This window comes from Coturnix japonica, chromosome 13 (genome assembly GCF_054131305.1).
Source record: "Coturnix japonica strain WE chromosome 13, WE-NBRP24, whole genome shotgun sequence".
NCBI lineage: Eukaryota > Metazoa > Chordata > Aves > Galliformes > Phasianidae > Coturnix > Coturnix japonica.
In genome coordinates, this window is record NC_140675.1 from 12,001,728 (window position 1) to 12,029,641 (window position 27,914).

At 48.9% G+C, this 27,914-nt stretch overlaps 1 protein-coding gene across 15 annotated transcripts in view; it reads right to left on the reverse strand.

Moving 5' to 3' along the window:
* The window catches only part of RNF216 (ring finger protein 216), a 65,219-nt gene that overhangs the window by 29,195 nt on the left and 8,110 nt on the right, over window positions 1-27,914 (reverse strand). For 4 of the 15 annotated variants that reach the window (XM_085513890.1, XM_085513889.1, XM_032447619.2 and 1 more), the window contains 12 exons: window positions 22,973-23,101; window positions 21,885-22,030; window positions 20,671-21,519; window positions 19,381-19,457; window positions 16,031-16,133; window positions 15,239-15,403; window positions 14,111-14,225; window positions 13,698-13,837; window positions 12,968-13,018; window positions 11,799-11,936; window positions 10,670-10,818; window positions 10,153-10,231 (listed from right to left, as the gene is read on the reverse strand). In XM_085513890.1, coding sequence (XP_085370016.1) covers window positions 10,153-10,231; window positions 10,670-10,818; window positions 11,799-11,936; window positions 12,968-13,018; window positions 13,698-13,837; window positions 14,111-14,225; window positions 15,239-15,403; window positions 16,031-16,133; window positions 19,381-19,457; window positions 20,671-21,519; window positions 21,885-22,030; window positions 22,973-23,039 — 2,079 coding nt within the window. In that variant the 5' untranslated portion in view covers window positions 23,040-23,101. Of the gene's footprint in view, window positions 1-10,152; window positions 10,232-10,669; window positions 10,819-11,798; window positions 11,937-12,967; window positions 13,019-13,697; window positions 13,838-14,110; window positions 14,226-15,238; window positions 15,404-16,030; window positions 16,134-19,380; window positions 19,458-20,670; window positions 21,520-21,884; window positions 22,031-22,972; window positions 23,102-23,609; window positions 23,682-26,520; window positions 26,624-26,929; window positions 27,482-27,524; window positions 27,576-27,657; window positions 27,770-27,914 lie in introns of those variants that run through there. The other 11 variants (XM_085513886.1, XM_032447617.2, XM_015876614.2 and 8 more) reach the window with 7 other exon arrangements.

A 27,914-nucleotide genomic window follows, 5' to 3' on the forward strand; every position in this document is an offset into this window, starting at 1 on the left:
AGAAGAGGAAGAAGCTGGCACAGGGTGAGATGATTCAAATCACTCCTTTCCAGTTCCTCAATTCACCTGTTAGGGGACTGAAATTGGGAATTTCAGTCTCTGGAGCAATTAAAGGAAATTAAATTCAAGGAATGAGGCCTTATGCACTCAAAGCTTCATTAACCCTGTCACCTTTTAATTAAATACGTGAGCGTGAAATTTTGGATAGAGGAAACGTTTGCCTTCCTGACACTGCTCAATTTTAATGGCAAGTCAGTGCTTACCTCTTACAGAAGAGTGTTGGGGTTGCAAACTTTGGACCTCTCCAGCTCCACAATGATTATATTAAAAATGTAGAAGGAATTACTGCGCTGAACGGAGCGCAGCCCCACCACCTGAAATAGGAACCAGGCTCCAACCCCACATGTTGGTTCATCAGTGAGAAAAACAAAGGTGGGCAGCCCCATCAAGGGAGATGCTTCAGGTTGGAAGGGACCTTTAAGATCATCCAGCTCCAACTATGGGCTGGCTGCCCCCCACCAGGCTGCCCAGGGCCCACCCATGGCCTCAGTCACCTCCACAGATGGGCACCCATCACTTTGGGAGCAGTGCCAGCACCTCAGCACCCTCTGAGTGAAGGATTCCTTCCTAACATCCAACCTAAATTTTCCCTCTTCCAGTCCACAGCCATTCCCAGCAGGCTGCCACACTGGTACCAAAGCCATAGAGAAGGAAGCAACACAAAATCCCCTCCCCAGTCTCCACGTGGCTCTGCAAAGAGCTTACCACCCTGTGCTGGCTGCCTTGCCAAGCCACACACCTCATACCCATCACTGGGTGAGCTTATACACTCCCATTGTTTATCCTTTTCCCCTTCCTCCAAGCACCTTTTGGGGAAGAGGAACTGCCTCCTTTTGCCAGCACACACTACTTGTATCTGCATCTCAGTGCTGACCTCTGTATTTCAGCTGTTTTAATTATTTCAAAGATGACACCAAGGAGAGCATGCATTTAAAGAGACTGCCTTCTTCAAGACCATCACATACCATAAGAGCCACACACTGTACAGCCTGTGACACTTCCCTTCCCACATGCACCCCACGACACACAGACATTTGCAGCAATGCCTCCAAGGGATGTCACAGCCCTGAGCCGACGCTCTGCCCAATGGAGTGAAAAAGCACAGCCCCATTAAGCAGCAGTAGGACGGACAGGCAATTCCTTATGCTTACAGCAGCCCATTATTTGCAGGTTAATTGCTGCACATCCAAAATAATGTTCTCGTTCTGATTTCATAGCAGCCATATTCTCTTATATGGAGCATGGAGAGACGCTTGCTGCTGTAGGATGCCCTTGGTATTACCAAGGACAATTTAAATGCATCGAGCGTGACAGGCTCTTGCTGAATGTGAAAATAAAACATCACTTATGCTTCCTCAGCCTTTGACACCAACAGAAGGGGCTTCGTACTACAGCCCTGCCAACAAAGAGCACATGGACGCTGCGATGTTTGAAGCACACCCAGGCAGAACACAATACAGCCCCTGGAAATCTCAGGTCTATTAACCCTTAGCTGTGTGCAAGATGGTCATCACAAGTAGTAAAGGAGAGAGAAGGACACATGGTGAGCACACATGGGTGTGTTGCAGCCAAGGGAGGCTGCTTCCAATGCAAACCTGCACACACATGGAATTCTGCTCTGCACTCCTGATGCTATCATTTTACAATGACAGTATTTACCAACCCAGCTTCTATCTTGTTCCTCATTCCTCTGCTCCACGTAGTAATTAGTAATGCCAGTGTTCTGGCTGAATTGCTACAGCCCCATTAATAATGCAAGAGTAGTAAGGGAGAGAGCAGAAGAAGAGAGGCTTGAAGGTTAAAAGCAATAAGAGAATGCGTTCTGGGGGGCAGCAGAAGGGAGGGAGGAGGAAAAGAAGGAGTGACAGCCTTCTGAGATTATCAGCCACATACCTCCAACATACCATTCCTTTCAGGTGGAAACAGTGGGTGAGTCAGTCATGCCTAACTAGGAGATAACATGTGAATGCCAAGTGACACATCGAGGAGATTTTTACTCAAGGATTAGAAACCTTCTGTTTCACCTTCCCTTTCCCCTGGCAGCTATGCTGCCTCACCACTCGCTGCCTGCATTTCTCCGTTACTCACCATTCCAAGGCCAGAGGCACTGGGCAGCCCAGTGATGACACACGCTGACGTTTCACCTCTCTGGAGGGTGTTCTGCACAGATCAGCCCACACCTGCCCACCTGCTGCCAGACCTTTAGTGCCGCAGTCAGGCTGCTCGTGGTGCACCTTCACCCTGTGGCTCTGCTGAAGCTTTTTATCTCATGTGCTCTGGACCTGAAATAGGTGCTGGATAGTGGTAGACAAACCAGCATCCCCTCCTGCTTCTAAAGCCAGGGAGTCTCTTCCAACACAGGGGGCAACTCCCTCAACACCAATGGCCCCCATCCCTGTAAGGCACCAAATGAAGCTGTCTTCCGCTGGCTCAGCTGGAAGCTGCTCCTCACCTACATACAGCGCAGAAATAAAAGAAAGCAGGAGTCTTTGTGTCTGGTATTGATTCCTCAGCTGCTCATGCTGAGTGGAGGCAGGCCATAGAGGCAGCATTGCCTGCTGCATGCCAGGCATCCTCATCCTCAGGCAGCTCACCTGGGGCTCATTCTGCTCCAGCACAGCACAACACGCCTCTTCTGAAGGGCAGTTGCAGTTTTCTGGAGGACTTGCACAGCACACTAACTCACTTAAAGGTCATTCAGCAGAACTGACCAGCCACACCATTCCTCCCCCAGCATTTGGCATTTCCACTTCCCTAAGCAGTGCCAGGCCTCTCATTAGTACATCTGAAACAAAACAACATGGGTGCTGCTCCCATTAGCCCAGGCTGGACTTGCATCGCTCTCCCAACATATATTCCCATACATCCACATATCAGTTATTACTTCACACCAGTACAGCTCTCTCTTTCAGTTCAGAGAATTATTTCCCAGACCTCCAGCTCAAAGGACTGCCCAGGAGGATGGAATGCCAGCAGGCTTAGTGGGATGAGCTCATGAAAGAGGGACAAAGAAGGAAAAGGCTGAAAAGATCAGCTTCAGAGCCGCATGGCTTCGTCAAAGAGCCCATTCAAGTATCACTTCCTCTGCAGGGAGGAAGTGAGAAGGGCTGGAGGTCCAGCTTCCCCTCCATGACAATGATATAAAAGGGACCAGTGTTTGAGAAAAGAGGAAAGCAGGCCAGCCCTGAGCATGCTGTGACCAAATTAGGAAACAAACTCAATTGACAGCCTCCAAAATGGACATCAGCTGCGGCAGCGCTGCGCTAGCCCAGGAAGTCTGATGACTGTGTCATCTGCTGAAACCCGTTTATGCGCAAACAGAAAGGAGAAGCAAAACATCTCCTCATGCTGCATAGCTCAGGTTATGGCATCTGGGCGCTCTGGCCCCAAGGAAGAGGCAATCATTCAGCCACCCTGCCACAGAGCTATGCAAAACCTCTGCTGCTGACTCACGGCCCTCCAAAGATAACTCTGCCCTGGAAGCATGATGGTACAGGACAAGGTGTGTGCACAAAGTCTTGTTTCTGTTGGATTGGTGTGTTTTTCATTTTTTTCCTAGTGCTTAACTGCAGCAGATGAAGCTGAGGTTAGAGATCAGTGATTACTATGAGAGGAATGTGAGGGGGAGGGAAGAGAGAGGGAAGATGCAGCATCTTGAGTAAGGTCAGAACAATGTTTTTCAATTGGCTTTGAGAGCAGCCCTTTTCCATGCCCTCCAACCTCCATTTCCACCACAGCAGCAACATGCTGACCCCACCGTGATGCTCTGCAAACACAGGTAGCACTGGGCAGGGCTCTCACCCCAAACTCACTCCTGCTTCCCCAGTGGCACAGGGGAAGACACCCCTCCAGGAGTTGGACTTATCCCCTCCAACTCAGGATACTCTATGCCCTGTCCTGAGCTGACCCCACAGTCCCAGGGCAGCTCAGCACCATCGCTACCTGTTGTGACACAAGGGGCCAGGTTACTTCACTGCTTAAAAATCAAACCAACCAAGCAACCTGAGTGCTCTGCTCCATACAGAGGTTTAGGGTTTCTCCCTGTTAGTGATCATCTCACATTACTCCCCCTCTTCTTGTTGTTCCATCTCATGCTGGGAATAACACTCCTCCCTTTCTCTTTCAAGTAAACCCAGGAGAAAAAGGCCAAGTTCACATCGCTGGCAGTGGGTCCCTGAACTCTGTTCTGCCCCCAGCACTGCCTGCAGGTGGGGGCAGCCTGATATCTGTTCTCATGTTCTCATATAAATGGGTACAAAAAGGGCTGTGGGAGAGGGGTGAGATGCAGCCAGGTGCCATCATACAACCCAGGCTGAAGTTCTCAACCAACACAAAGTCACATCCAGCCCATTTAGCTCTGGCCCTTTCCTTGGAGAAGGGACAAAGCTGTGAAGGAGAACAGCACTGCCTCTTATGGACCTGGACGAGGTACTCACCGGCCAGGAAACAGCAGCAGAATTGCCTTTTCCCTGAATGGATATTGCTATATAAGGCAGAAATGAAGCACAGGAGTGAGCTTTGTTGCTTGAAATTGCACTGACTTGCACAGTCTATTTTTAAGAGAGACCACTTTGAGCTCTTGCTTTCAGCAGCTCTTTCCTTTGTCTCCTTTAAGAAACAGATATCCCATTTACACTGACCTCTTTCTCAGGGCCACTTCCAAGCGTGGCTTTGCCCTCTCCTCTGTCAGACCCATTTATCACATGAAACATTTCCAGACACTGGTGCACAAATGGACCTGACCTTGTAAAAGCAGCAGCACCTGAGCTCCCATGGTGGAACCTTCCAGGTGAGCTGCTGGCACAGCACCTGCAGCCCACTCCCATGCAACCCAAAGGATGGTGGTAGGGACACTGACAAGGCAAGGACTGTCTTGGGTTCGGGAGACAACTTGGGTGCAGATTCTTTTCCTAGAGGCTGCCAACACAGCAACACACCACGATGCTGGGAAGCAGCAAGAGCCCTCAGCACACAGCTTCCCTGCAGCCCCCTACAAGGGCAGGGCACGGCTCAGCACAAGGCTCGGGATGAGATCTCCTGACTCTCAGCACTCCCCGTGTAACTTTGACCCTACACACCCCAATGGGACAAGCCACGTGGTTGGGCACGCGCATATTTCCTGAGCGGGCCTGTACTTTTAAGGCTTTGCTGCATCAGGAGCACCCTCTTCTTATCTACCTTCCTTTAAGGACTTGGCAATGAGGTCTGACAGGGCGTTACCTGTTGCCTGCAATCACCTCAGCACCCGCAATCACCTTCGGCCTCAGTCTCTCCCTCTTGCCCATCCCTTTGGAAAGAGATACGGAGATGACAGGCGCTCCCCACCGCAGCACTGCCGCTGATAGCATCGCCGCTCGCCCCGCTGCAGCACAAGGCTCCTGCTGATGGCTTTCAGTGTCCTTTTATGGAAGAAAAATGAATCGCCTGCCCAGCCACGAGTGCCTCCGAGCCGAAATGACAGACGGAAAGTTGCCATTTGTTGTGGTTTTGGCAGCGAGCGAGCACAGCGCATTCCCATGCGCCGCGCTTGTTTAAAAAGGGCGCAGCAGAGGCACTGAGCTGGAGGAGAAAGCTGGGAGCTGCGGGTTTCCAGGCATGCGGAGCTGAGGGGGAGGATGGCAGAGTCCTGTAAAGAGCCCCGAGCCTTCTGCTGGATCACATAAGATAGGGATGGGCTTCCAGGCAAAGGCATACAGAGGTGTGAGTGCTCCATTCCCTAACCCCACCAGTAAGAGAAGCAGCAACACCATGCTTCCATTTCTCCCCCATCCCCACAATTTCTGCTGAACCACATTCACACAGACATGGGAGGAGGGGAGCTTAAACATGGGAGGTGGGCCCTAAGGTTATTGCCACCAGGGGTTTGCCATGAGCAAATGCCATCGTCAGCCCTGCTCTCCACTAAAGCTGCAGGGCTAAGCCATCAGCAACGAGCAAATCCAAACAACCAGGCTTCAAGGAATAGCACACAGACAGCGGTGATCAGAATGGCTGAACAGCGAGCGAGACAGGACCAGGGGGCCTCTGAAATGTTTGCAGTGCTGTCAGGAAGCTGAATGAGACAGCAAGACTCCCAACAGCTGGGAAAACATGTTGCAAGGCAAAGAGAACCAAGTAATTCTCCATATGCAAATCTGACACTGAAACATTTGGGATAAGCTCAGTTTCCCCACAACACCCCATAATACACCTGTAGCTGGATCCTAGGGGGCAGGGGTTGCCTTGTTTTGTGCCTCTGAACGAGGAACCGCTGTGTGCCCTGTTACTGCAACAGGTAGAGAGACCACAGAGCCTACAGCGCACTTCATCAGCTGCTTCTGTAACCTCAGATCTGGTATGCCATGATTTCTTGTTTCAGCAAGAAATGCTGCTCTCATTGAAGTCACTGTGAACCATGCAACGTGACTTATTAGCATGGGCTGTGGATGCAGCGTTAGCACCCTGCTAAGAAAAGCCATGTTCAGGCACAGCTTGCTAGGCAGAGCTCCATACAAGCTTAAACCTGTCTCACTACCAGCAGAAAATGAAGGTGAAGAGCAGCTGGGTGCATCTGCTCCTAGCCAGCACCTCACAATCAATCCTGAGAAATACCAGCAGCTTGCAAAGAAGTCCTTAAAACATCAAACCTCCGTTCTGCAAATTACAAGCGCACACAAAGACTGCTGTGCTCAGAGAGCCCAAGCCAGAGACACAGAGGTGATGGAGGGGGTCCATCCCACAGGTGCATTAACACCCACTCCTCCAGCACAACAGCAGGCAAACTCAGTCCCTAAGCACAGCCTCATTAGCAGGATGCACTGCAGAGCCCTGAGAACAGGAGAGGCAGCTGCCCCATCCAATGCAATTTAACACTCTGCAGCCATGTATAATCACCTCTTTGCATCCACCCAGCAGACAACTCGGTTCAAATTAGCAAAAATCCTAAAGCGTGCAAAGGAGCTTTAAGGAAAAGTGCTGGAAATACAAGCCCTTGTGATGCGGCTGTAGGTTTCAGCTTCAGGTTTTGAGCTCCCCAGCACCCAGAGGGCCAGCACTGCTTCATGCACACACCATTTCCATAGCAACAGCAGCTCTCACCTCCCCATCTCCAGGCTGGCTGAAAGCCCCGCAGTGCTTTGTGCTGAGACTGCAAAGAGGGGAGAGCCCTTCCCAGGCCACAGCACTGCGCTGGGATGGCTGCGAGCAGCTGGGAACAAAAGCTTTGTCTTCCTGAACAATACAGGAGCTGGGGAGGAGGGAGGCAGAGCAGAAGTAAAGGGTTTCCTTTTCTGATGGGAAACAGACCTTTTCCCAGTGTGCAGAAGTGCACGCTCACTTCCCAGCACTTCAAGCCAGCAAGCAACCCCTGCCTTCCATGGTTTTACCCAACTGCCAGGTTTACTATGTCAGAACACAGGGAGGAGAAATGTGCATGGTGAAGCAATGACAAATTCATGGTAAGATGGAAGTTGACCGAGCTGGCCAGCAATCCTGCTGCTGGGAACCTGCTCAGTGCACACAGTCCTTCTGGGAACAGAGGGACACTGAGCAAAACCCCAGAGCTCCAGCAGACCCTCGTGTCAGCCTGTGGAGTGACAGCTGCCTCCCTCCCACCCCAGCTCAGACAGCAAACACAGCAGGTTGTATTTGTGGGGTAGCTGAGGCAACAGCTCTCCTTGACTAATTAAGCTTCTCCTCCAGCCCGCAGTTAGTGACATTAAGATTCAAGCCGTGGTCACCTCAGAAAGAGCCAAACTTCCCTGGGCACAGCTGGAGCCTCAATGGCCCCAGCAGATGGCATGGGCTCATCTGCATGCTCCACAGGGATCCATCAGCCACAGACAGTGACCAGCAGCTCTGCCCATGGGTGAGGCTCTAACAGCAGAGTTCTGGTCCCTGCAAGGTACCATTGGGTCAAACTATAGGAGATGTGGGCGAGATGCACAGGGAGTAACTTGTGTATGCCTACAGCTCTTCCTCTGTTGAACCCAACCTGTGTTCAGCCAGGACTGCTCCCAGCTGGCTTCCATCACTTATTTTACAGCACATCCATATCTGCCCCAAATATCCTATGCAAGACTTAAAGGAAAGCCAGAGCATGAACACAAAATCTTCAAGCAAGATGAAGGATCCAGGTGATGGAGCACAGAAACACAACAGGACCACCACCTGGTCCCCCCTCTCCCCACCCTATAAGAGCCTTGAGGCTTCCAGAGGCACCTTCTGACCTTTTGCTTTCTGTACCTCCCCTCGCTGTAGGTTCAGCTGTGCAAATGCAGCCCTTTCAGCCAGAGAGAGACTCCTTCTCCTTCCAGGATCAGTCATCACCACCCCAGAGTCTGCCAGAGGCACTGCTAGTAAAGCCAATGCATCCTCTCCAAACTCCGTAAAGCTCCCATAGAGGAAAGGGATAATCTAGCCCTTTCCTCCCTAAAGGCAGTGGTTTCCTGCAAGCAAGAGCATTGGCTTAAATTCCTCACTCTGGAAAGAGACAAGATAGCAGAGAATGAGAAGAATCACCAAAGTTGCTGCTATGAGAAAACACCACATCCTGCTGTCCCAATTCTTCATCCTCGCCTTCAAATCCTAAAGTCGTTCAGACTTCTAAGAAGAGCCCTAAGCTACTCAGCAGATTTTCAGCTAATGAATCAACACAAGCTGTCCAGGAAACCAGGAATCCAGCCCACTGGAATGCTGCAACCCCAGGGCAGGGGGAGGGGAACGGACAAGCAGCATCCTTCCCAGCATAGGAAGGAAATGAAACAGCAAACCAGAAGGAAAGGAACATTTCAGCACTGACCTCTTATCCCAGTTACTGTGCCACACAATGCATTTTAAGGGGGAAAAATACATAAAACCTTCAACTTATTTTTTTTGCCCATTTGGAACATTTGCATTTCTCGAGCCTGGATTCTGTTCCGTGCTGCTGACACACACACATTTTTAAACCAGTTTGGGTTTTGCAAGAACAGATTTAAAACAAACAAAAAAACCCCAACACGCTGATTTGAACGTGAATCCACAGTGCCACCTAGTGCCCTGCACAGCTCCTACCTGCATTTCTTCCTGCACGGAGGAGGGAGGCACTACAAAACGAACCTGGATCTCAGGTCTGTGATAAGGGATCTGTGTAACACTAAAGAGCATCCTTCCCTCACCCCGACCCCCCCCCACCAGGAAAGCAAAGTTCACTGCTGGCAACTTCAGCCTCTACAAACAACATAATTGACTTTCTCTTGCTTTCCCAGCACAGGCAAATGGCCGTACTGCTTATGGGAGCCCAACATTGCAGCAGCTACATGCATCAAAGTCCAAAGCACCCACAAACTCTTTGCTGCATGAGCATGCAGCTCTCTGAACGCTGCATGAGAATTAAGTGTCGTGGTTAACAGCACACACGTTGCCTTGTAGCTTTGTGACAAACACCAATAGTGCACTGGTCACCACATACGTGCACCAGCAGGACTCTGCTTATGTTGAGGAAACTCAGAAGCAGTTTTTACCCATCTGATCTTCCCCAGAACAGACAGTTTAGAAGCACAGCAGCCAGTTTTCCCCTCTCTGTACCCCCTTTGGACCCCATGATTCTTCTTTGATGGCTACTAGCAAGCTTTGGGAAGAGCACAATGATTTTCTGCCCTTTGAATGGACTCAGACAAGTTTCTGTCCCTTCCAATCAAACACGTATTCAAGTGGTAGCACAAAAGAAAAAGGTAAGATGTTAAGAATAGTGTTTAGGGTTGTCTCAGCCCACTCACCAGAAGGTGTAATAGACAAAGGATTACAATTTGCCTTTAAAACACCTGGCTCCCTGCTCACTTAAAACATTCCTGTATGTGCAAGACAGCATCCTAAGGCTTTGTAGAAGCTTTTGTAGCCAACATCTTTCAAGCCTGCCACATAAAAGGGATTCTGTTGTCTATATCAACAGTACCCTGAATACATCTGTCCAGGCACAAAGAACATCAGCAGGATCCAACAAATACCTTGACCACAGCTCCATGCAGCCACATCAGATCCTCAACTCAGCTGGGGCTGTGCTGAGTGAGCTGCGCTCAGCTCTGCTCATAGCCCTCCAGAAGAAACCCCCAAGGGCAAATGTCACCCGATTACCTTTCTGCAGCGGGGATTAGGGCAGCTGAACCTCTTCACATCGCTGTCCAGTAAAGCTGGGAAGTTACAGAAGGGACACCTGCAGCCCAAAATAAGAGGCTATTAATGCACAGTGCCAACAGTGGATTTAGTCAAAAAGCTCTGTGGTGCTTAACAGTGCTGCCAAGCAAATGTCTGCTGCAAGGATATGCTGACTGCTGTCCTTTTCCCTCATATTTCTTCGATCACTTCCCTGTTTGCAATCAAAATGTCATATACTCAGCACTACTCCAGATTGTATAATATAAAGGATCAGCAAAGAGTTTGCAAGCGAGTCTTAAGGGAGACAGCTCTATTGAGTTTTAATCTGCTCCCAGTCAAAGGCAGACCAACCTGAGTAAAAATAGCCCTGGCAGGCACAAGTCTGAGATAGCAATGCGGCTCTATCCCATAGCTGGCACATATTTAGGGGCTTGGGGAGCCATTTTTTCCTTTTTACAATGGTTAGAGCAGTTTGCACCTTGCACTGGGCACTGACCTGACAAGCTCATCTGCACAGGCAGCAGCCACCTCCTCCTCGGCTTTCCGCTCGTAGTATTTACACAGGATGGTTTCTGGAAGCACCTTCTCCAGTTCACTGGTGGGGAACGAACACGTGCAACTGCCTTCCATGCAGCTGAGCTCTGACTGCGGGTGGAAGAGAGCTCAGTTTCAGTACAATGCCAGTGACAAACCAGTGAGTGCTTGGAATATCCCATGTAAACCAGAGCAGAGCCGTGCTTAGAGATGACAGAGCTTTAACCAGCAAGTGACTGCCAGAAAGCAAGTGTACTATGGTACAATCACGGCTGCCTCATCAAAGCAGATCAGAACTCAAAACATGTACTGGATATGAAGATACTTGCTGATAGTTTGGATCACAGTCCACAAAATCCACCCTGACCTCAAGGCAGCCTGTTATTTCGCTGGGATCTAACGCTTTGTTTGTGACCAACACGTTACATTCTTGGCAATACGGCCATAGAAAACACAGCTAGGTTCACATATAACAGAGATCCCAGAGTACCAAAGTACCCTACGGTGTGATTATTATACCCAGCACAAACGAACATGCACACTTTGGAGCAGGTAATAATTCACATGTAGCTCAGCATCAGGACACCGCTACCATTTGGACCAACCCTGGTAACTGTCCCATTCCTAAGTGACACTGTGGTTGAGGAAACAACCCCCAAATTAAGTTGGGATCACAAGGAAGTGATGAAGGACAAATATTTTTACCTAGGAAGGGACTGGTCAAGTCAGAGGTCACACCACACAGAGCAGACACCACTGGTTTATTAAGTAGTGAATCAGAACCAGATGAGTTCAAGCTATTGTTACTATGAATGCTGTAGAAAGTTCTCCTAGCGATCCATTTCAGTTTGTTCAGCACGAAGCACGTGAGATGGAGGTCAACAAACTAAAATCTTACAACCCAAATCCCATTGGAAAGTTGTTAATGGTGTGACTGACTCATTGGATCGGCATCTCAAGACAGTTCTGATCAAATACTTCCCAGGAAGTGCGGCTGCATCTGGTTTAAGCTACAAAACTATGCAAACAGCAACGTGATCACCCAACAGCAACTCATCCATTTTCCCCTCATCCAGTTGGGAAATTCTTACCTTCCCAGAGCCAAAGACTGCCTCCTGAGCATATTTAATTAGGCACTCCTTGCAGAACAAGTGACCATCTGCACACTGGGTTAGCTCTTCAAAAGCAAACTCCCCATAACAACAGCGGCACTCTATCATCTGACCATCCTGCAACACAACAGAAATATTAGCAACAGCAAGAAATAAATAGAAATCAATAGCTACAGCAACATACCAACACACTGCTGCAAATAAACACCCCGTGATGCGGGGTACAACTGTAAGCCATAAACAATGACAACATTAATTATAAAAAGGAGCCATAGTTACACACCATTCCATCAGATATCCTGCTCAGCGGTCAGAATCCACTAAGCAAAACCAGAAACTCAGTTTTAAGTAACTTAATACCTACACGTCCGGTTTGGCAGATTCCAAAAAGCCAGAGAACACATGGTGTTTGAGTAATTCTTAGCTCACAGGCACAAAAGCATCTTGAGTTGGGGAAGCTGTGATCGCAGAGAAGCAACAGAGTACACACCATCCACATGGGGAAAAGCGAGCTTCAAATCTGTTGCCCTCTAAAAGAACAGCTACCCAGCTGTCTGCAGAAACCCTGCCTTGGCCTCCTCACCACAGTTATGAATGTATACCCGCTTTTTCAAACATCCAATATCTTCTCTGAAGTCTGAAGAGAAGCAGGAATTGAGAAAGAAAAGGCAATCAATCCACGGCAGCTGAACCTACCTTTAACTTTTCTCCACTGAAAAGGAGAAGCCTGATTTTCAGGTTTTTAAAGAGCCTTTTCTGCAAAGGAGAAAGGCCTTTCCGCTGGCAGAGCTCCAAGAACAACAGCAAATCTGCTTCAAAGTCTCAAACAGCCATAACAGCAGTAGCAAGAGCAAGCCTGGTGCTATTCTATTGCAGTGTTTGTTCTGCCCGGTAAAGATACAAGTAGTAGCTGACTGAATTACTGCAGATCATTATGTGCATCAATACAGTCTTTGCTGGACTCAGCTCATCTACTCTGTCCAAAAGCCAGCTAAGAAATGCTATGCCAGCTCAGCAAAAGCAGCACAGTGCAAATGCAGCTGGTCAGGAAAGCTCCCTTCCAGAAGCAAGGAAATTCTGAAGTGGTAAGTGCAAAACAACACCTATACATGAGCCGAAATCAAGGATCATGTTATATATACACTGACCTTCTGATACTGCTCCTCATTCATCTGCAGAGCAAGGAGAAAGTCTGCATGCTGTAAAAGAGATGTGCACCTTTATTTACAGAACAGATAAAGCAGTTTTCCAGCCTTTACACTCTTATGTTATCTCAAGATTTACAGCCCACCACAAAAGACACACTGTCTGCTCCCAACATCACTCAGCCCATCCCTCCAGTCCATTAAGATATTTATGATTCAGCTAAAACAGATGGGGGGGATGGCAAAGGCAGCAAGAACAAAGAACCAAATTCTACATTACGAGGGGCTACTTTTCATGTTCCTATGGGCAAAGCTCAACCCAACGGGCCTCTCCAGTGAAAGCCCCAAGAAACACTATCATTGCTTTCAAAAGGAGACTCTAACTATTTGATTAGCAGAAGCTGATCTTTAAGAAGCTACTTCAGAAAGGAGTGTATGTGCAGAAGGGTGAATTCCCTATGGAAGATAACACTGCAGCGGGTGTTGTAGGGTTCTGCTTTGAAAGACACAGACCTCAGCAAGGGAGGAGATGTTCTGGAGCCTGGAGTGCCAAGCTCTGCAAGGCAGTGAATGAGCAGACTGCCCTGGGCCTGGCAGCAGGGAGGTTAACATGGTGAGTGACTCTAAGTTCCATTCAGTGTCTGAGTTTCAGTAAGAGGCAGATTTCCATGTTCTGGGCAAAGAGCTCTGCAGCCGTTTGCACTATCAAACCAAAGTGGCTCCTCCCACTCACCTCTGCCATCTCTTTAACTTTTTGCTCATAGAATTCCTGCTCCAGTAGCACTGGTGGGAGAAGTGAGAGCTTGTCATAGGTCCTCCAGTGCCGCCTCTTATTCTCCAGGAAGAACATCCGCTTCTCAATCTTCACGTCACCTAAAGCAGAGTTACAGACACCATGAGGCAGGACAGAGCAGCGAGAACAAAGCTCAAATCCTTCCTCCTCTACACAACTTCAAAACCTCATGCACCACAGTACCAAGCAGATGTACTAATGAAGAGCATCTCCAAAACAAGATAGCAGACAAGGACAGAAACGTTGCTGTTTTGGGAACATATCCCCTTTCAAGGACAGCCCTTCTTAGAGTAAAGCCTGTTCTGCTTACAGTAATCATGCAGAGAGAACAATAAACACTGCTTGTTATTTACCTTGCTCAAATTTGAAGTCGATATATGAATACTGATTCATTTCTTTTCTCCTTTTTCGTTTCCCACTGGTTTCTGGAGACAGCTCCTGCCATTTTTTGATGGCATCTGAAAAGGCCTGAAAACAAAACAAAACAAAACCCAACATGCAGATTTTAAGTCCCTTCTGTTCTCTGGGAGAAATCAGAAGCACACAACTCTGTACAAACAGGAGAGCCAGGCACCACACAGAGGCATGCAGACCTCTTCCCTTTGTCCACCTTGCTGCTTTATGTACTCATAAAGCAATCATTCCACTACAGCAATGGAGCCACCAGGCAGAGCTGAATGGTACCTTGCACTGCCTCAGCTATTAACACTACTATGGCTGCCATCCACACTGGTGCAGAGCTGATCTTTTTTTCTTCAAATTGAATTCCTTTTCTGAAGGTCTATAGTTAGAACCTGGTTTTGTTCAATTCAAGTACTCAGTGCTCAATCAAACAAAGAGGAACAGTGGGTTTTGCTTTAGTCGAGTACAGAGAGAAGCTCAAGCAAGAGAAGCATAACAGAGCACATCCAGTCACAAGCTTCAATCTATATTCATGTTTAGCCTGGTGATACTCCAGAACAAATTTCTTTGCAGTTCCATTACTGTGAAAACTTCCACAAAGAATTTAATGATTCATTTCATAAGTCATAATTGTAAGAAACAGGGCAGGGAGACTTGGCCTTCTCCTCAATTACATGCTGTCACTTACAAACTACTAACAGCAGTTGAATTAAATGTTTTAAGACTTGGCTAAACGTCTTGGTTTTATTGGCCATTCCACCCCATTTCCGCAAAGTACAGGAGTACCTCTGAGTTTAATGCACCATTTATCATCAACTAACTATCATTTCATCAATTATTCTGTTACAGAAAAGTAAAAGCTTCCTGCAGCGTTCTATCTGGCTGATGAGCTTCGCAAGAGTCTACTAAGCAAAGACTTCTCGAAAAGAAAGGAGGATGATTAAAACAAAAACCCACAGAGAAACCCCACATAACCACACAGCCACAGAAGCAAGTGGCACAGTAAGGCTAAAAGACATCACACTGCTCCCCACAGACAGCACAAATAACCCTGGGAAAGAAAACAAGAACAGGAGAACCTTTCGTGTGATTGCATAGTGTCCCTTGAGTTCATGTAGTGCCCACTTAATGTCTTGGCTGCTCAGCATCTTGAAGTCTGCCATGAGAAGGTCAGCTGCCTGAATGAAGCACCGCTGATCGAGCGGGGCAAGCTTGGAGAAGTCAAAGTAGTCCACTTTGGGCACCTGAGAAGGAAATGCAGAAGATGAGGGAGGATATAAAAAGACTTGCTATACGTACACACACATCTCAAACTACTCTTTGCAGGATAGGAGCCTTCTGCAGGGCACCCTGTTCTGAGCACACACCTAAGCAGCAGCTGGGAGGACAGCATGGGTGTGAAGGCGTATGCTGTGCTCCAGGCAGGACACAAGACAAGTAGCTTAAAGCCACTGTGTGCATCAAGCAGGGAGACTTGCACTTCAGAGGTTGAAAAGCAATGCATCAAGGTCACACAAAACAGTCCTCAGGCCAAAGTACTTCATGTGACAGAATGACCAAGAATTCCTACAATGGATGTCACATTGAGTCCTTCAGCCAGCGGGTGGCTGACAGGCAGGCAAGCCTGAGGGGCCTGCTGATGGCACAGAGCAGACAAGAGGCAGCTGTGCAACAGCAAAACAGGAGAGTCTTGAAGTCATCTTGCAAGCAACTACTGCCATTACACACCATCTGAATTGCACCCAGAGGCCTCCTACCAAAGCATGGCTCAACCAGGACACTCTGCAAGTACACACAGAACCACACACCCCAAGATCACTTCACATTGGACAGGCTGGAGGTGTGCTGTAGGTGAGGATATTCTCACTTGCCTTTGTCTCATCTTGGCTGGCAAGCAGGCTGCTGCTGGGATTTAAAACCATCCTGCCTTCCTTCTTCGGGTAATCTGGATTTTCCAGAAGGAAGTTACAAAGCCTGGAAAGAAAACTACAGTTAGTTCAAGTTTGGGGAGCTCAGGCTCATTCCTCACTGCTACAGTTGTTAGCATCCTCTAACCAAGAGGCTGGGCAGGCAAGCCACGGCCTGCCCTGTGACAACCAAGAGAGGTCTCAGGCTGGAACAGACTGAAAATAAATGACTGAGAATTAAGCAAAGAATTATGTGACTCCATCCTGCACCACTGCAAGTTGAGGAGCCCTCATGTTCTGCTATAAGGAAACTAACATTGCAAGGGCTAAACAAGGAACAATGGCAGCACAGCAGCATTAACTGAAGTAGCTGACATAAAACATGCCACACAGATCTATGGAAAAACAAGCACACAAATCCCTATAACAACTGCAATAGGCCGAGATCTTCCTGGTCAGAAGATTACTGCATCAAATTTTAATTGAAGCCTCCGGTCTTTAACTACTTTCCCATAAGGGCAGAGGCAGAAATATGCTTAAAATTGTTTACATCAGATACATACTGCAAACACAGCTCTCATTGTCACGGAGCCTGAAATCACAACGGCGTTGTCCAAGTGACACTGCAAACTGCTTTAGTGGGAGCGGCGTTCAGAAAACCATCACTAAAAATAGTTGGGAAATGACATCCCAGACAAAGCGCCGCGTGCCTGAGGTCCTGCTGCAAACAATTCTAACTCTGTCAGGAGAATTCAGCTGAACTGAGCATTTCAGCTCCGGGAACCCTCCAGCAAGTGGTTTTGGAATACCCCACTGCTGAGATCCACACCCACTGCACACAGCCCTGCCAAGGGGCTCTGCTTGTTAGCAGCCCCCAGCCCCTGCTGGCTGGGCCAAGGAACTCAGGTCCTCAGTTTCCCCTGCTGCAGAACAACCTCCTTCTGAAAAGAGCTAGGAAGAGCAATTAACATTCATAAAACTGAATAAGAAGGTGCATGGTTGCAGCTGCTAATTTACATCCCTGATGTCAGAAATCAGTCCCTAATTAAGAGATCTGATCCACCATCAAGGCACCATTGCTTCAGGCCTGCACTCACACTCAAAGCGGAGGCATTGCTTTCTGTTTAATCAGGTATTGACATCTTGAGCTTCTGGCCAAGCTGAAGGCTTCGGCACACAAAAGCTGAATGGATGATACCCAGCTGGGAGCAGCTCTCACAGCACATCTTTCACATCAGCTGGAAGTTTTAAGACCATCCTATCGGAAAACAACAAAACATCCTGGCACCGAGAGTTTAATAGCTTCCATCTCCCTGCTTTTGTCAAGGATAACTGTTCTAATCCAGCGAAACAAACCTCAAGGAGCTCAGACACGAGGGCCTCAGCTGCAGCACAGCACATTTGAGCTCTCCTGCATGCTGCCTTTTGGAGCTTGGGATTTTCAAAGATGTTAACCCTCAGCAACCAACAATGAGTTCAGTGGGCCCCAGCACACACACACTTGTGGCACTGCTCTGTAATATCTGCACCCCGGGACACAGAACCAGCTAAAAGCCTCATCCCTGGCCAAACCCAGCCACCCCCAGTTATTATATACCTCGAGCCTGATTCAGCTTGACACGCCGTGGAGATCAAAGAGCCCCTGCCAGCAAGGCTGCCCAGTGCCACGACCCATTTGTTCCGATACAAAAGACACGGTGACAACTCAAAAGACAGTTTGGTTAAAGGAATAAAAATATGGGGAAGAAATCTTTATCATCCTGCAAGTCCGCCACGCGCCACTGAGCAGACACTGTGGGCAGCCTGCGGGGCAGCCTGGAAGCACCTTTTCATCTCTCTGGTTCTGCAGCACACAATAGCAGAGAAGAGATTCCGAGAGCAAAAAGGGAAGGAACGCATTAAGACTTACAGAAGCCAGGGTTTAATTCCACCAGGCTTCACTAAATCCCTGCAGGATACAATAACGGGTTTCACATACAATCCCTGAGAGGGTCCTGCAGCCACACACCTAACTTCAATGGCCCGACTGCCCCAGGGATGAGTGCTGTGTGCCGCCTGCATTTCCAACACACCCACCCACTGCTGGGTGCAAGTGCACAGCGTGGGCACCTGAGAGCTTCTCATCACTGCTGCAGGGAAAGGAGAAGGGCTGCGACCTGATGAATTCCCAACCAAGCAGCATTTCTCCCAAGGCACAATTTCACAACACAGGCAAAGGGATAAGAAATCCAAGGATGATCGCATTTACTGGGCTTAGCTCCGTGCCACTCATTTATATCCAGGAAGCCTCACATACTTGAATACAGCTAACTGTAAAGGCATCAGATCCATACAAGATAGAGTGAATCCTATGGAAATCAACACCTATTCATTTTTGTGCCATGTAATAACTACACTGAATGTGTTTCATACAAAGAGAAGAGAGGGGCCACCCAACATCAGCAGTCATTTACCCCACACCGCCCTCCCCCCGAGCTTCCTGGTGCCAACACACACCATCTCTCACTCTTCATCAGCACAAGCTTTACTCAGCGGGGTGGGGAGATGATGCAACTTATCAACAAGGCAAAGGACTTGTTTTAGTCTTTTGATTCTAGCGTGACTCCTAGAGATGCCAGATATGATTCTTAACAAGGAGCCTGGAGTTGCTGGTACAGTCAGCTAAGCAGCAGACCTCGGGGTGATTTCCCATAGCTTTTACTTCCCTCACTGGCTCCCATTCCTGCCCAATTTGATCAAAATCTGTCCATCAGCAGGCACCTATATAGAACAGATCCTACTGGTCCTCAAAAAGTTCTTATCTGCAAAAGGTGGTTTGAGAGGAACTGAAATGGTACCACTGCTATCTATTCAAGGGGATAAAAACCCCTTACAAATGAAGTCGTCCAGACCAGTGTCAGTTTTTACCTGGAAAAAGGCATGAAGAGGCAGGAAATGAAGGAGGAAATTGATTTTTATGATTCAAAACTCACCAACTCACCTCTGAGCTCTGTCCTACAGAAGCCAACCCCTATTCCTGACACTCATCTCTACCAAGCCCGGTAACAGGAAGAGATGATGTGTAATAGCTTTAGATCTTCCAACAGCTAGTTAACAGAATGTGCAAATTATCTTAAAAAGCAGAGAAGCTGCAGCATGATGTCAGTCATACAAGCTTTAAGACAAGCTCTATTACACCTTTAAAAAAGAAATCCATGCTTTTTGGCACTCCCAGCCTGGATACACTCAACAGCATTATTAGCAGGAAGGAAATGGAAGTGCGACTGCAGCCAACCTGTTTTATGGTATTCCCTGGCTCTTTGATCCATACTTACACATTTAAGTCATAGCAGTCCTTGATGCTGATTAGCTCTTCGATGTATTCCTTCCTCACATCTGGAAATCTCGCTTCCTACAGTAGGAAAAGCTAAGGGTTATGCAGGTATTAGAGGAGCTGCATAGTACAACCTTGCAACAGCACCAAAGACAGAAACAAATGTAAGAGCAGTTTTCTAGCATGCTCCCAAAACGGGGGTTAAAATGGGATCCAAGAGACCGTTTACATCCATACAGCTTGGATAGTGCAAGCTGCTGGCTCTCCTGGCTGCACTTGATAACTAATAGCTCTTTTTTTATGAGAGCATGGGTAGTGGTGGGAGTGCCTGGCTTTATGAGTGATTCAGGGTAGATGGAAGGAGGAGAGGCACAGAGGTACAGACTACAACACAAGCAAAGTTAATACAAACCCCAGATGGAAGATAAAGGACTTTGAGGTTGTGTGCTGGAATGCATTCCAAAGGCAAGAGGGAAAAGAAACAATACACAAACTCTTGACGAGAGCAGAGCAGACAACAAACCTTTACTGGCATTAGCCATGTAGCCAGGAGCCCTTTAGTGCTCTCTCATTGGGTTTCCATATGGGTATTGCAATTGGTTGCACCAGAGAGCACTTCTTGGCTTTGCAAGACTGAACTGGGCAGGGTTGTCTAGCAACCTGAACAACGTAACAGTACGTACTCATCCACCTCTTAGAGCAGGTCAGCAGTCACCAAGGTCTTACACTGAAAAGTGACTGTTGACGGTGTGCTACTTGCAGAATAACAGTATTCTCCCCCATCTTGGTTTCCCAAATTGAATCAGATGGAATTAACACACAGTAAGATGCAAGAGATTTGTAAAAGATAAGCTAGCAGGCAGCAGGATGACTGTATGCAGAGGGGAGGGGAAACCACCAGGTGTGAAACATCACCAAGCACTGTTTCCTGCTGCTTTTGTACTGCTCACTGTGCTACCCAAGCTAACAAACACATCACAGGTATGGAGAATAAACCCGTGTCACTTTGCCTCACCACACCCCAACACACTCCATACGTTTCTGCTACATTTTCCTGGCCAGCCACCCACCCCAAAGTGAACACCATTGGGATTCGCATCCATTCATCACTGCTGCCACAGCAATGGGGTTAATCTTCTTTAAACCAAAGTTTGCCAAGACTGCTCATTGCACACTCATATTGCGCATCTCCAAGCTTCAGTCAAAGAGTTGTGCTTTGAGCACGTGCAACACTGCATGCCTTGAAAAGAACATCTGAAAGCAACATGAATGTAAAAATAGGGACACTTACTGTCTCTCTGATGAGCAGGGCTGTGAAGTTCTGGTCCTCCTGTCCAGCAGCCCCTTGTTCTGGCACACTGCTAGAACCCAGTTCACGTGAGCCCTGTGCAGGGAAGGCTGGGCCCGGCCGCTCGTTGTCTGTCGCCTGCTGACCCCTCGTCTCCTCTGGTGGATGTGCTGGCTGTGGCGAAGCAGGACCCGGGATGCCATCCTGCTGCGGCTCCGGTCTGGGGAAGGCCGGCCCTGGAGCCTCCTCTCCAAACGCCCTCAGAGATGCTGAGCCTGCTTCGGGCTGCCCCTGCTGCGGAGCACAGCCACTCAGCACAGTGTGTGGCTCTGTGTCCAGCAGCTGGAGGCAGGGGGGAGCCAGTGGGCTGCTGTCCTGGGTCTCCTGAACTGTGGTCGCAGCAGGTGTTCCATCAATGTTCTGTGAGAGCTCTGGCTTCAAGTCCTCCCCTTGCCAGCCCTGGGCTTCCACCTTTTCCCCTTGCTGTGGAGGAAAGTCTGCTTTCCCCAGACTAACGATCTCCCTGTTAACAAGCTGCGGGCTCATTTTTATTGCTGGAAACAAACTCGGACCAGGCTCAGGGTCACTCGTAAGTTCAGACCTGGGGCCATTTGGCTCAGGTGGTCCAGGCTGCCACAAGGCAAAGTCTACGCTCTCCTCCTTGCTTGGTCCAGCACTGCTCTGCACTGTGTGGTCTTTCTGGCACAGCAGAGCTGAGACATCCTGCACATACACGCTCCCCAAAGGCCCTGAAGCGCTTTTAGATCCTCCTTCTCCCACAGCATTTGCACCCTGCCACTGAGCAGCAGGTCTGATGACGTTGGGGCGCACAAGCTGCTGAGGTTTGGAGGTCTGAAAAGAAGACACAGGAGAATAAGTAGAAGTTCTTTTCCACTCACCAGAATCCTTGTTCCAAATGATCTTTTGCATCTCACCAGATTTCTGATGGGAAACAGATGAAAAGCCAGTTTAGCAATGAGCGTAATAAAGCATAAAACTACCAGCTGGATATCTTTGTTCTCCTTTCCTCTGCCCAAAACATGATTAAAAACTCAGACCCAGCAAAATGCTCTCGTGTCAATGCTCACTTCAGACATCCTAAGGAAGCCATTTTAACTTTAGGCAGGACTCCCACAGGAATGCACTGGGTATCTGCACGTGAGTTGTTTATAAAGGCTACGAATAAAGCAGCAACACACATAAACATGAAAAATTACCTCTGCCAAGATGACCACATCTTCATCATCTTCATCATCATCATCATCCTCGTGCTGCTGCTCTGCTGGTGATTCCTGCAAAGGTAATTCTTCATCCGAGGAATCTGATATTGTGATAAGACCTTCATCCCTGCGGTTTATTCGGTCTGTAACAAGATAAGTCATGTTACCTGCTTGCAAATTACCCAAACATCTGCAAAAGCAACCCTCACGTTTGTGCTGCAGCAACAAGGGAGAAGCACTTTGAGGTCACAGCCACTCCTATGATCCTCAGAGCAAAGCCTTGCACAAACTATAGGTCAAGAGATCACAATGGCACATGCCCAGACCTCTTCTATGCAGAGACTCTTCCATCCTAAGCGTTAGCATGAGTTAAGCTGCTGCAAAGTGTTCCCAGTAGTTCACAGAGTAATTTTTAGAGATACCCTGAACTTTCAGCATCTCAGGCACTACACATTTTCTTTTATTAATGTTCAGTACATTCTAGAGGACAGATAAGGTTCTGTGTGCAATGTGGCATCTCCTGAAAGAGTGACTTTGTGGGAGCACCGTATGAGAGCCTGAGATAGGGCCCCTGATTGAGAGTGCAGATGATATCCTGCTATTAGATGACAGTCCTCAAGGTTTGTTTCAAGTGTAATAAAGACGCTGCCGAGCAAAGCTGCTGGAAGTAGGGAGGGAAGAACCAGTCAAAAGCAAAGGATTTCTGCACTACCTGAGCAGCACACATCCATGCTTTCCCTATGATCTGAAATCTCACCCCTTTCCTATCAGGTTGTTAAAGGGTGGAAAACCACGAACCCCTCAGATCTGCTGGAGCTCCTTTGCACAGTCAAGGAGTCAGAACTCCGCCTTAAGGCAGTGCAACACCAGAGGGGGAAGAGCCAAGCACTTTGCATGCCAGCATAGATCAAGAGGCTTTGCAGCTCTCTATAGAAAATTAAACAGCAGGGTGTGACACGATGGGACAGGCCACTAGGAGTTTCTATTAACAACACTCCTGCACATTTAATATCTATTATTCCTGCTCCCTGTAAGCAGGGCTGTGCAACTGTGACTTTGGGAAGTACGCAGACATCAGTGCTCACCTTTCCCTCTGTGGCTATGGAAGCTGCTTAGATGAACTGCTTCTTCATTTCCAGCTCTCTCTGCCATTTTCAATAGCTGTTCCTAGAAGCATCAAGGCCCAGGCATGGCACTCAGGCTAGCACGAGGAACTAGAAGACAAAAACAGAGGAGGGTAAAGTGTGTAAAGTGTGTTTCAGTTTCAGTTCTGATTTCCAGCACAGCACAACCAGGCTCACAGAGGGGGAGGAGCATGGAGATGCTCAGAGCTGTGCAGCTGCAGGAGGGCAACACAGCTCTGCCCAGCCAGCACTCGGACCCTCAAAAGCTGTTTTCTGTTTCCCAGAAGTCAAAAAAGTCAGAGTGGTGTTTCTGCCACCACCTGCTGGTAAAAGGAGTGAAAGCTTCAAAGCAGAGCTGTGTGCCCCGCGCTCTGCAGCCTCCACAGCCAGCACCCAGTGCAGGGAACAGACCGAGCACAAGAAATGTTGGCATCAGAGCCCAGCAGATCTGAAAGCCTGGCTGCTGAGAAGCTGAATGCAAAGCAAGGTGCTGCTGGAACGAAGACAAGCACCCCAAACCCTCAGTGCCTCACGTGAAGGCTGAACTGGGGCTGCAGAGCAATCAGGGATGCTCATCTCACGCCATCCAGGCACTGACCCTTGGAAAGAAGCTGCACCCCAAGGGCAGTGTGTGACCAGGCCCAGGGACAGGCAGCACTTACAGCAAACACTGCGTTGCCATGACCTGCCGTTCTGAAGAACAGCCCTGCCTGCTTTGTGACACATCCCCTCCTCTATTAGAACTTGCTGGAGATTCCAGGACAACACCTGTACACAAACCAGAGACACAGAAGGGATGTGGCTCCTTCCCAGGACTGAGCTCTGCCAGCCACCTGCTCACAGCCCGGCACCACACAGGGCTCCACGATGGGATGGGATCACTGCGACCTGAACAGCTTCCATTTTGTGCTCTGACAGCCCACAGCTCCAGCTTATCACACAACAGCTAAACACAGACTGAAGTTGGAGCAATATTTGGTCACTGGAACACAACTGGAGGCCTTTTATTGAGAAGTATTCATCTCATTGTCAGAGCATTGAGGAATCTGTATTATTAAATATTTACGGCTGCATACGTTGGAAGAAAATGGTGGGTCTGCTCTAAAATCCTTTTGCTGGTACACAAAAGCAGCGTAAATCCCTCCTCAGTCATTCTGACTAACTTCCCCTGCAGGGAGCAGGATTTGCAGCTGGCACAGCATGACAAAACCTGCTCAGATACACGCTATGAACTTCAACATACACATTCCCCCCCCCAGGAACTATTCATCCCCATTGTGAAAAGTCAGGAACACACGTACCCTGCAGAACTTGGGGGTTATTTCCACAAGGTGCCTCTGCTTTATGTGCAAGGAGAAGCAAGCCTTGCTCTGAGAGGCACTTTGGTGTTCAGAGAGGTGCAGAAGTGCTGCTCCACTCCTGCATGCTATCAGTAAGCACGCCTGCTGAAAGCACCGTCCTTTTAAAAAGGTCACATCCACATGATCCCAGTTCCATTTGCCTGGCACTTGTGAATAGCTATCGCCTTGCCTCGCCACTTTCCCATCCTCAGCCCTCCAAGTGCTTTAGAAAAACAAGATCAATGTTGTTCTCACCACTTACAAGATAGAGAAACAGAAGCACTGGAAGGAGCAATGTGGCCAAGGTCAGCAAGCAGGCGAGAGGCAGCACCAGGAATAGCACCCAAGCCCCTGCAGCCAGCCAGGTGCTTCCATGCCCATCAATCCTGCAGGCTGGTCCTGCACAGCACGCCCTGCAGTGCCCACCTCAGCCCCACCACACTGGGAGCAACGCACTGAGCAAGGAAAAGCCATTGCTGGAGCCATCACACAGCAAGGGATCGTTCTGAGGCTGGTGAGGAGGGAAAAGCCACAAATCAGCCCTGCAGCACTTAACAGTGCAGACAGAGGCTGGGCAGGTGTCTGCTCAGATCTGCTCTCTGCAGAGCTCAGTGGCTCAGATATTCTCCCCGTGCAGGGACACGCAGCGCATCAGAGTTCAGTCTGTGTGGGTCAGCCAACACTGTGACTGCTCCGCGCTGTCCCGGCTCCAGCTGGGACGGTTATCTTCCTTCCCAGCAGTGACAGCAGTGCTGTGTTGTGGGTTGAGGCAGAGCAGAGCTGACAACACCCATGTTTTGGCTCCTGCTGCACAGTGCTTACACTGAGCTGAGGAGCACAGCCTGGGAACTGGCTGGGCACTGCTCAGCAGGTGCAGCAACAGCACCATGTGCCATTTGTCCCATACATCCCATCGTTAATTTTCTTTCCGTTTTGTTCCACTCAACTGCCTTTATCTCAACCCATAGATTCACCCTTTTTTCCCCTCAGTTCTCTCCCCCATCACAGCGAGGTGGGAGGGAGCAGAGGGCTGGGAGGTGCTGAGCTGACCCACCACCCTTCCCATTTGGCTCTCAGACACCGCTCTCCATCAGCAGCTCTGGTTTCATCTGGCAATCGGCTTGTTCCTTCAGCATCAAAGCAGAGGGGTAGGAAATGCTCTGTAAAGCAGCTCAGGATCACAGGCTGTGTGTGCCCCCTGCACAGCACCCACAGACCAGCACCCATTGGCGCTGCCAGTTCTGTCCAGCAGCACAATCACAAGTTTTTCACTTGTGTGGCACCGGGCTGCAAAGAAAGTGAGCTAACAAGATCAAAGCCCCCCCAGGGGCTGCCCTACATAAACAACACAACCAAGGCAAGCAAAGCACATGAAAGAAGCTATTTCACACCACCTCTGTGACTTCTATGCCTGGATAAGGCTACCTATAACAGAGCCCCAGCACAACTATCAGCCTCACAATGCAAGAGCAGGATACAAGAGCCATTCTAAAAGGAAGATCTGACAGCTGAAGGCATGCACACCTCCCAGGCAAGCTGCACACACACAGATGTGCCCTCTCCAAAGGCACTGCTCCCAGCCACCCCAAGCAGACAGTTCTGCTGCTGGGATGTGAAAGCAGGTCACAGGTGCAGGCTGATTGCTTACACATGAGTCCCCAATCCCACTCAAAATCCCCGCAACCACCACGTTTCATATTTTTAGCCTAACCTAAAAATAGCAAGCAGCAGCACGGTGCATCTATTCCAACTCCCAGCACAGGCTGAAGTTTCCGGCTTGCAAGAATTGGAGCAGAACCCGAGCAGGCTCCCTCCACCTCCTGTTTGTGCTGTAAAAAGCATCTTCAGATGGTGCTGGGATTGAAAGCGACAGTCAAGGGGGGGGACCTCTCCTACCCACCACATCGTAGCCTATTTATTCCTACTTAGAGCATTTGAAATCTTGAACTCCCACATACCCGAGATGGGAGCAGACACAAAGTGCTCTGTTCTGGCTCTAGCTCAAGGCAGGAGGACATGCAGGAAGCACTGCAGGGGAGGTTGGAATTGAAACCCCGACCAAATGGAAGTGGGGGGGAAAAAAAGAGCAACTTGAAAGAGATGTCAGCAGCATTAAGTCTCAGTGTGTTTTAGCCTCTCCCCCCGCACAGCAATACCACTGCTGCTCACCTATGTTGACAGAAGAGCATCAATTCCTGCCTTCTGCCTACAGGCAGCACCGAGGCTTCTGGTCGCCTGCAAGCAAAGTGAGGTTCTGGCTCGTCTCAAGCTGCTAAAACAAAGAGAAGCTGCTTAAATAATGCATGGCTTGTGACAAGCCAGAAACAGAAAAGCTAAAACTCAGCCCTTAAGAAAAACATAACAACACAAAATAAACTCCGCCTGACCCATTGCTAAGCTTTCAGCGAAACATTTCAAAGGGTTCAATCTGCTCCTTGTAACAGCTGCCCAGCAGAAGCAGGGAGAGCTTAGCAGTGCTTATCACGCCAAGCAGCCTCATCGCAACTGAAACAAGGCTGGCAAGAAATGCCAGAAGATTGTTTGCTGTGTGCGAGGAAACCAGTGACACGGTGTACACCTTGCAAAAGAATACAGCCAGAGCTGCCAGAGCAGCTCACATCACCACTGCTTCCCCAGCTCAGGACGCCAGGCTCCCAGTCAGCCTCACTCATGTGGATGAGCCATTCGGGCACAATGATCGCTCAGCCACAGCCCAGGGACGTGCTCCATTGCCATCAGTTCATCTGCCAACACGAAGTACAGAAAGAAAGGAACCTGTCTGGCTTTATTTTATCCACCTACAACATACAACGGCAGCAGATTTCCCTGTGGGCTTTCCTAGGGAAGGTGAGAGGGCTTTAAAACAGGTGCATTTATTGTCCAAGCTGTGATGGTGTGTGCCTGACACCTCCAAGAACGTGTGCACAGAACCAACATCTCAGGCTCACAGTCCATCGTTTAAAGAACCACATTGCTCTGATTTTGTGGTCTAAGAGCACACAGCACCATGTGAACTGCAGCTCTGTCACTTCCAGGGCAAGTCTTTATCCTTTCTTTCAGCCTTGACCTCCCATGTAAGCCAACCAAAGGCCCTTCCTTCTGAGCAGCACCGTTACTGAGGTGCTGGTATCTGAAAGACACAGACTGTGCAGGAATGAAGGTGTGACACAAACCTGTGTGTGCCCAGCTGGTGCTGATGGCACTGCCTCCTCCTCCCTATCAGCCTGGGGGGCCCACATAGAACAGAACAAAATTAGCAACCTCTGTGCCTGGGGATGTACGTGAGAGTGTTTCTCTGCTACTTACAGCTCATAGAGTGCTCCAGGAGAAAGGAGGCGGCGCTTCCTCTCCAGATCCTCAGTAGTGCCTTCTTTGTCTCTTCTCTTTTTTAAGGAAACCCAAATGTCACCTTTAAAAGCTATAAGAGAACAAAGAAAGTGGAGTGCAACTCTTGCAGCAGTCATTCAGCAGCCGGGACACATATCTTCAACTCAGTTTTCTATTGTAAGCAGAGAAATCAAGGGAGAAATCAAGAGTAACAAGGGATTGAGTAGCCCAGACCA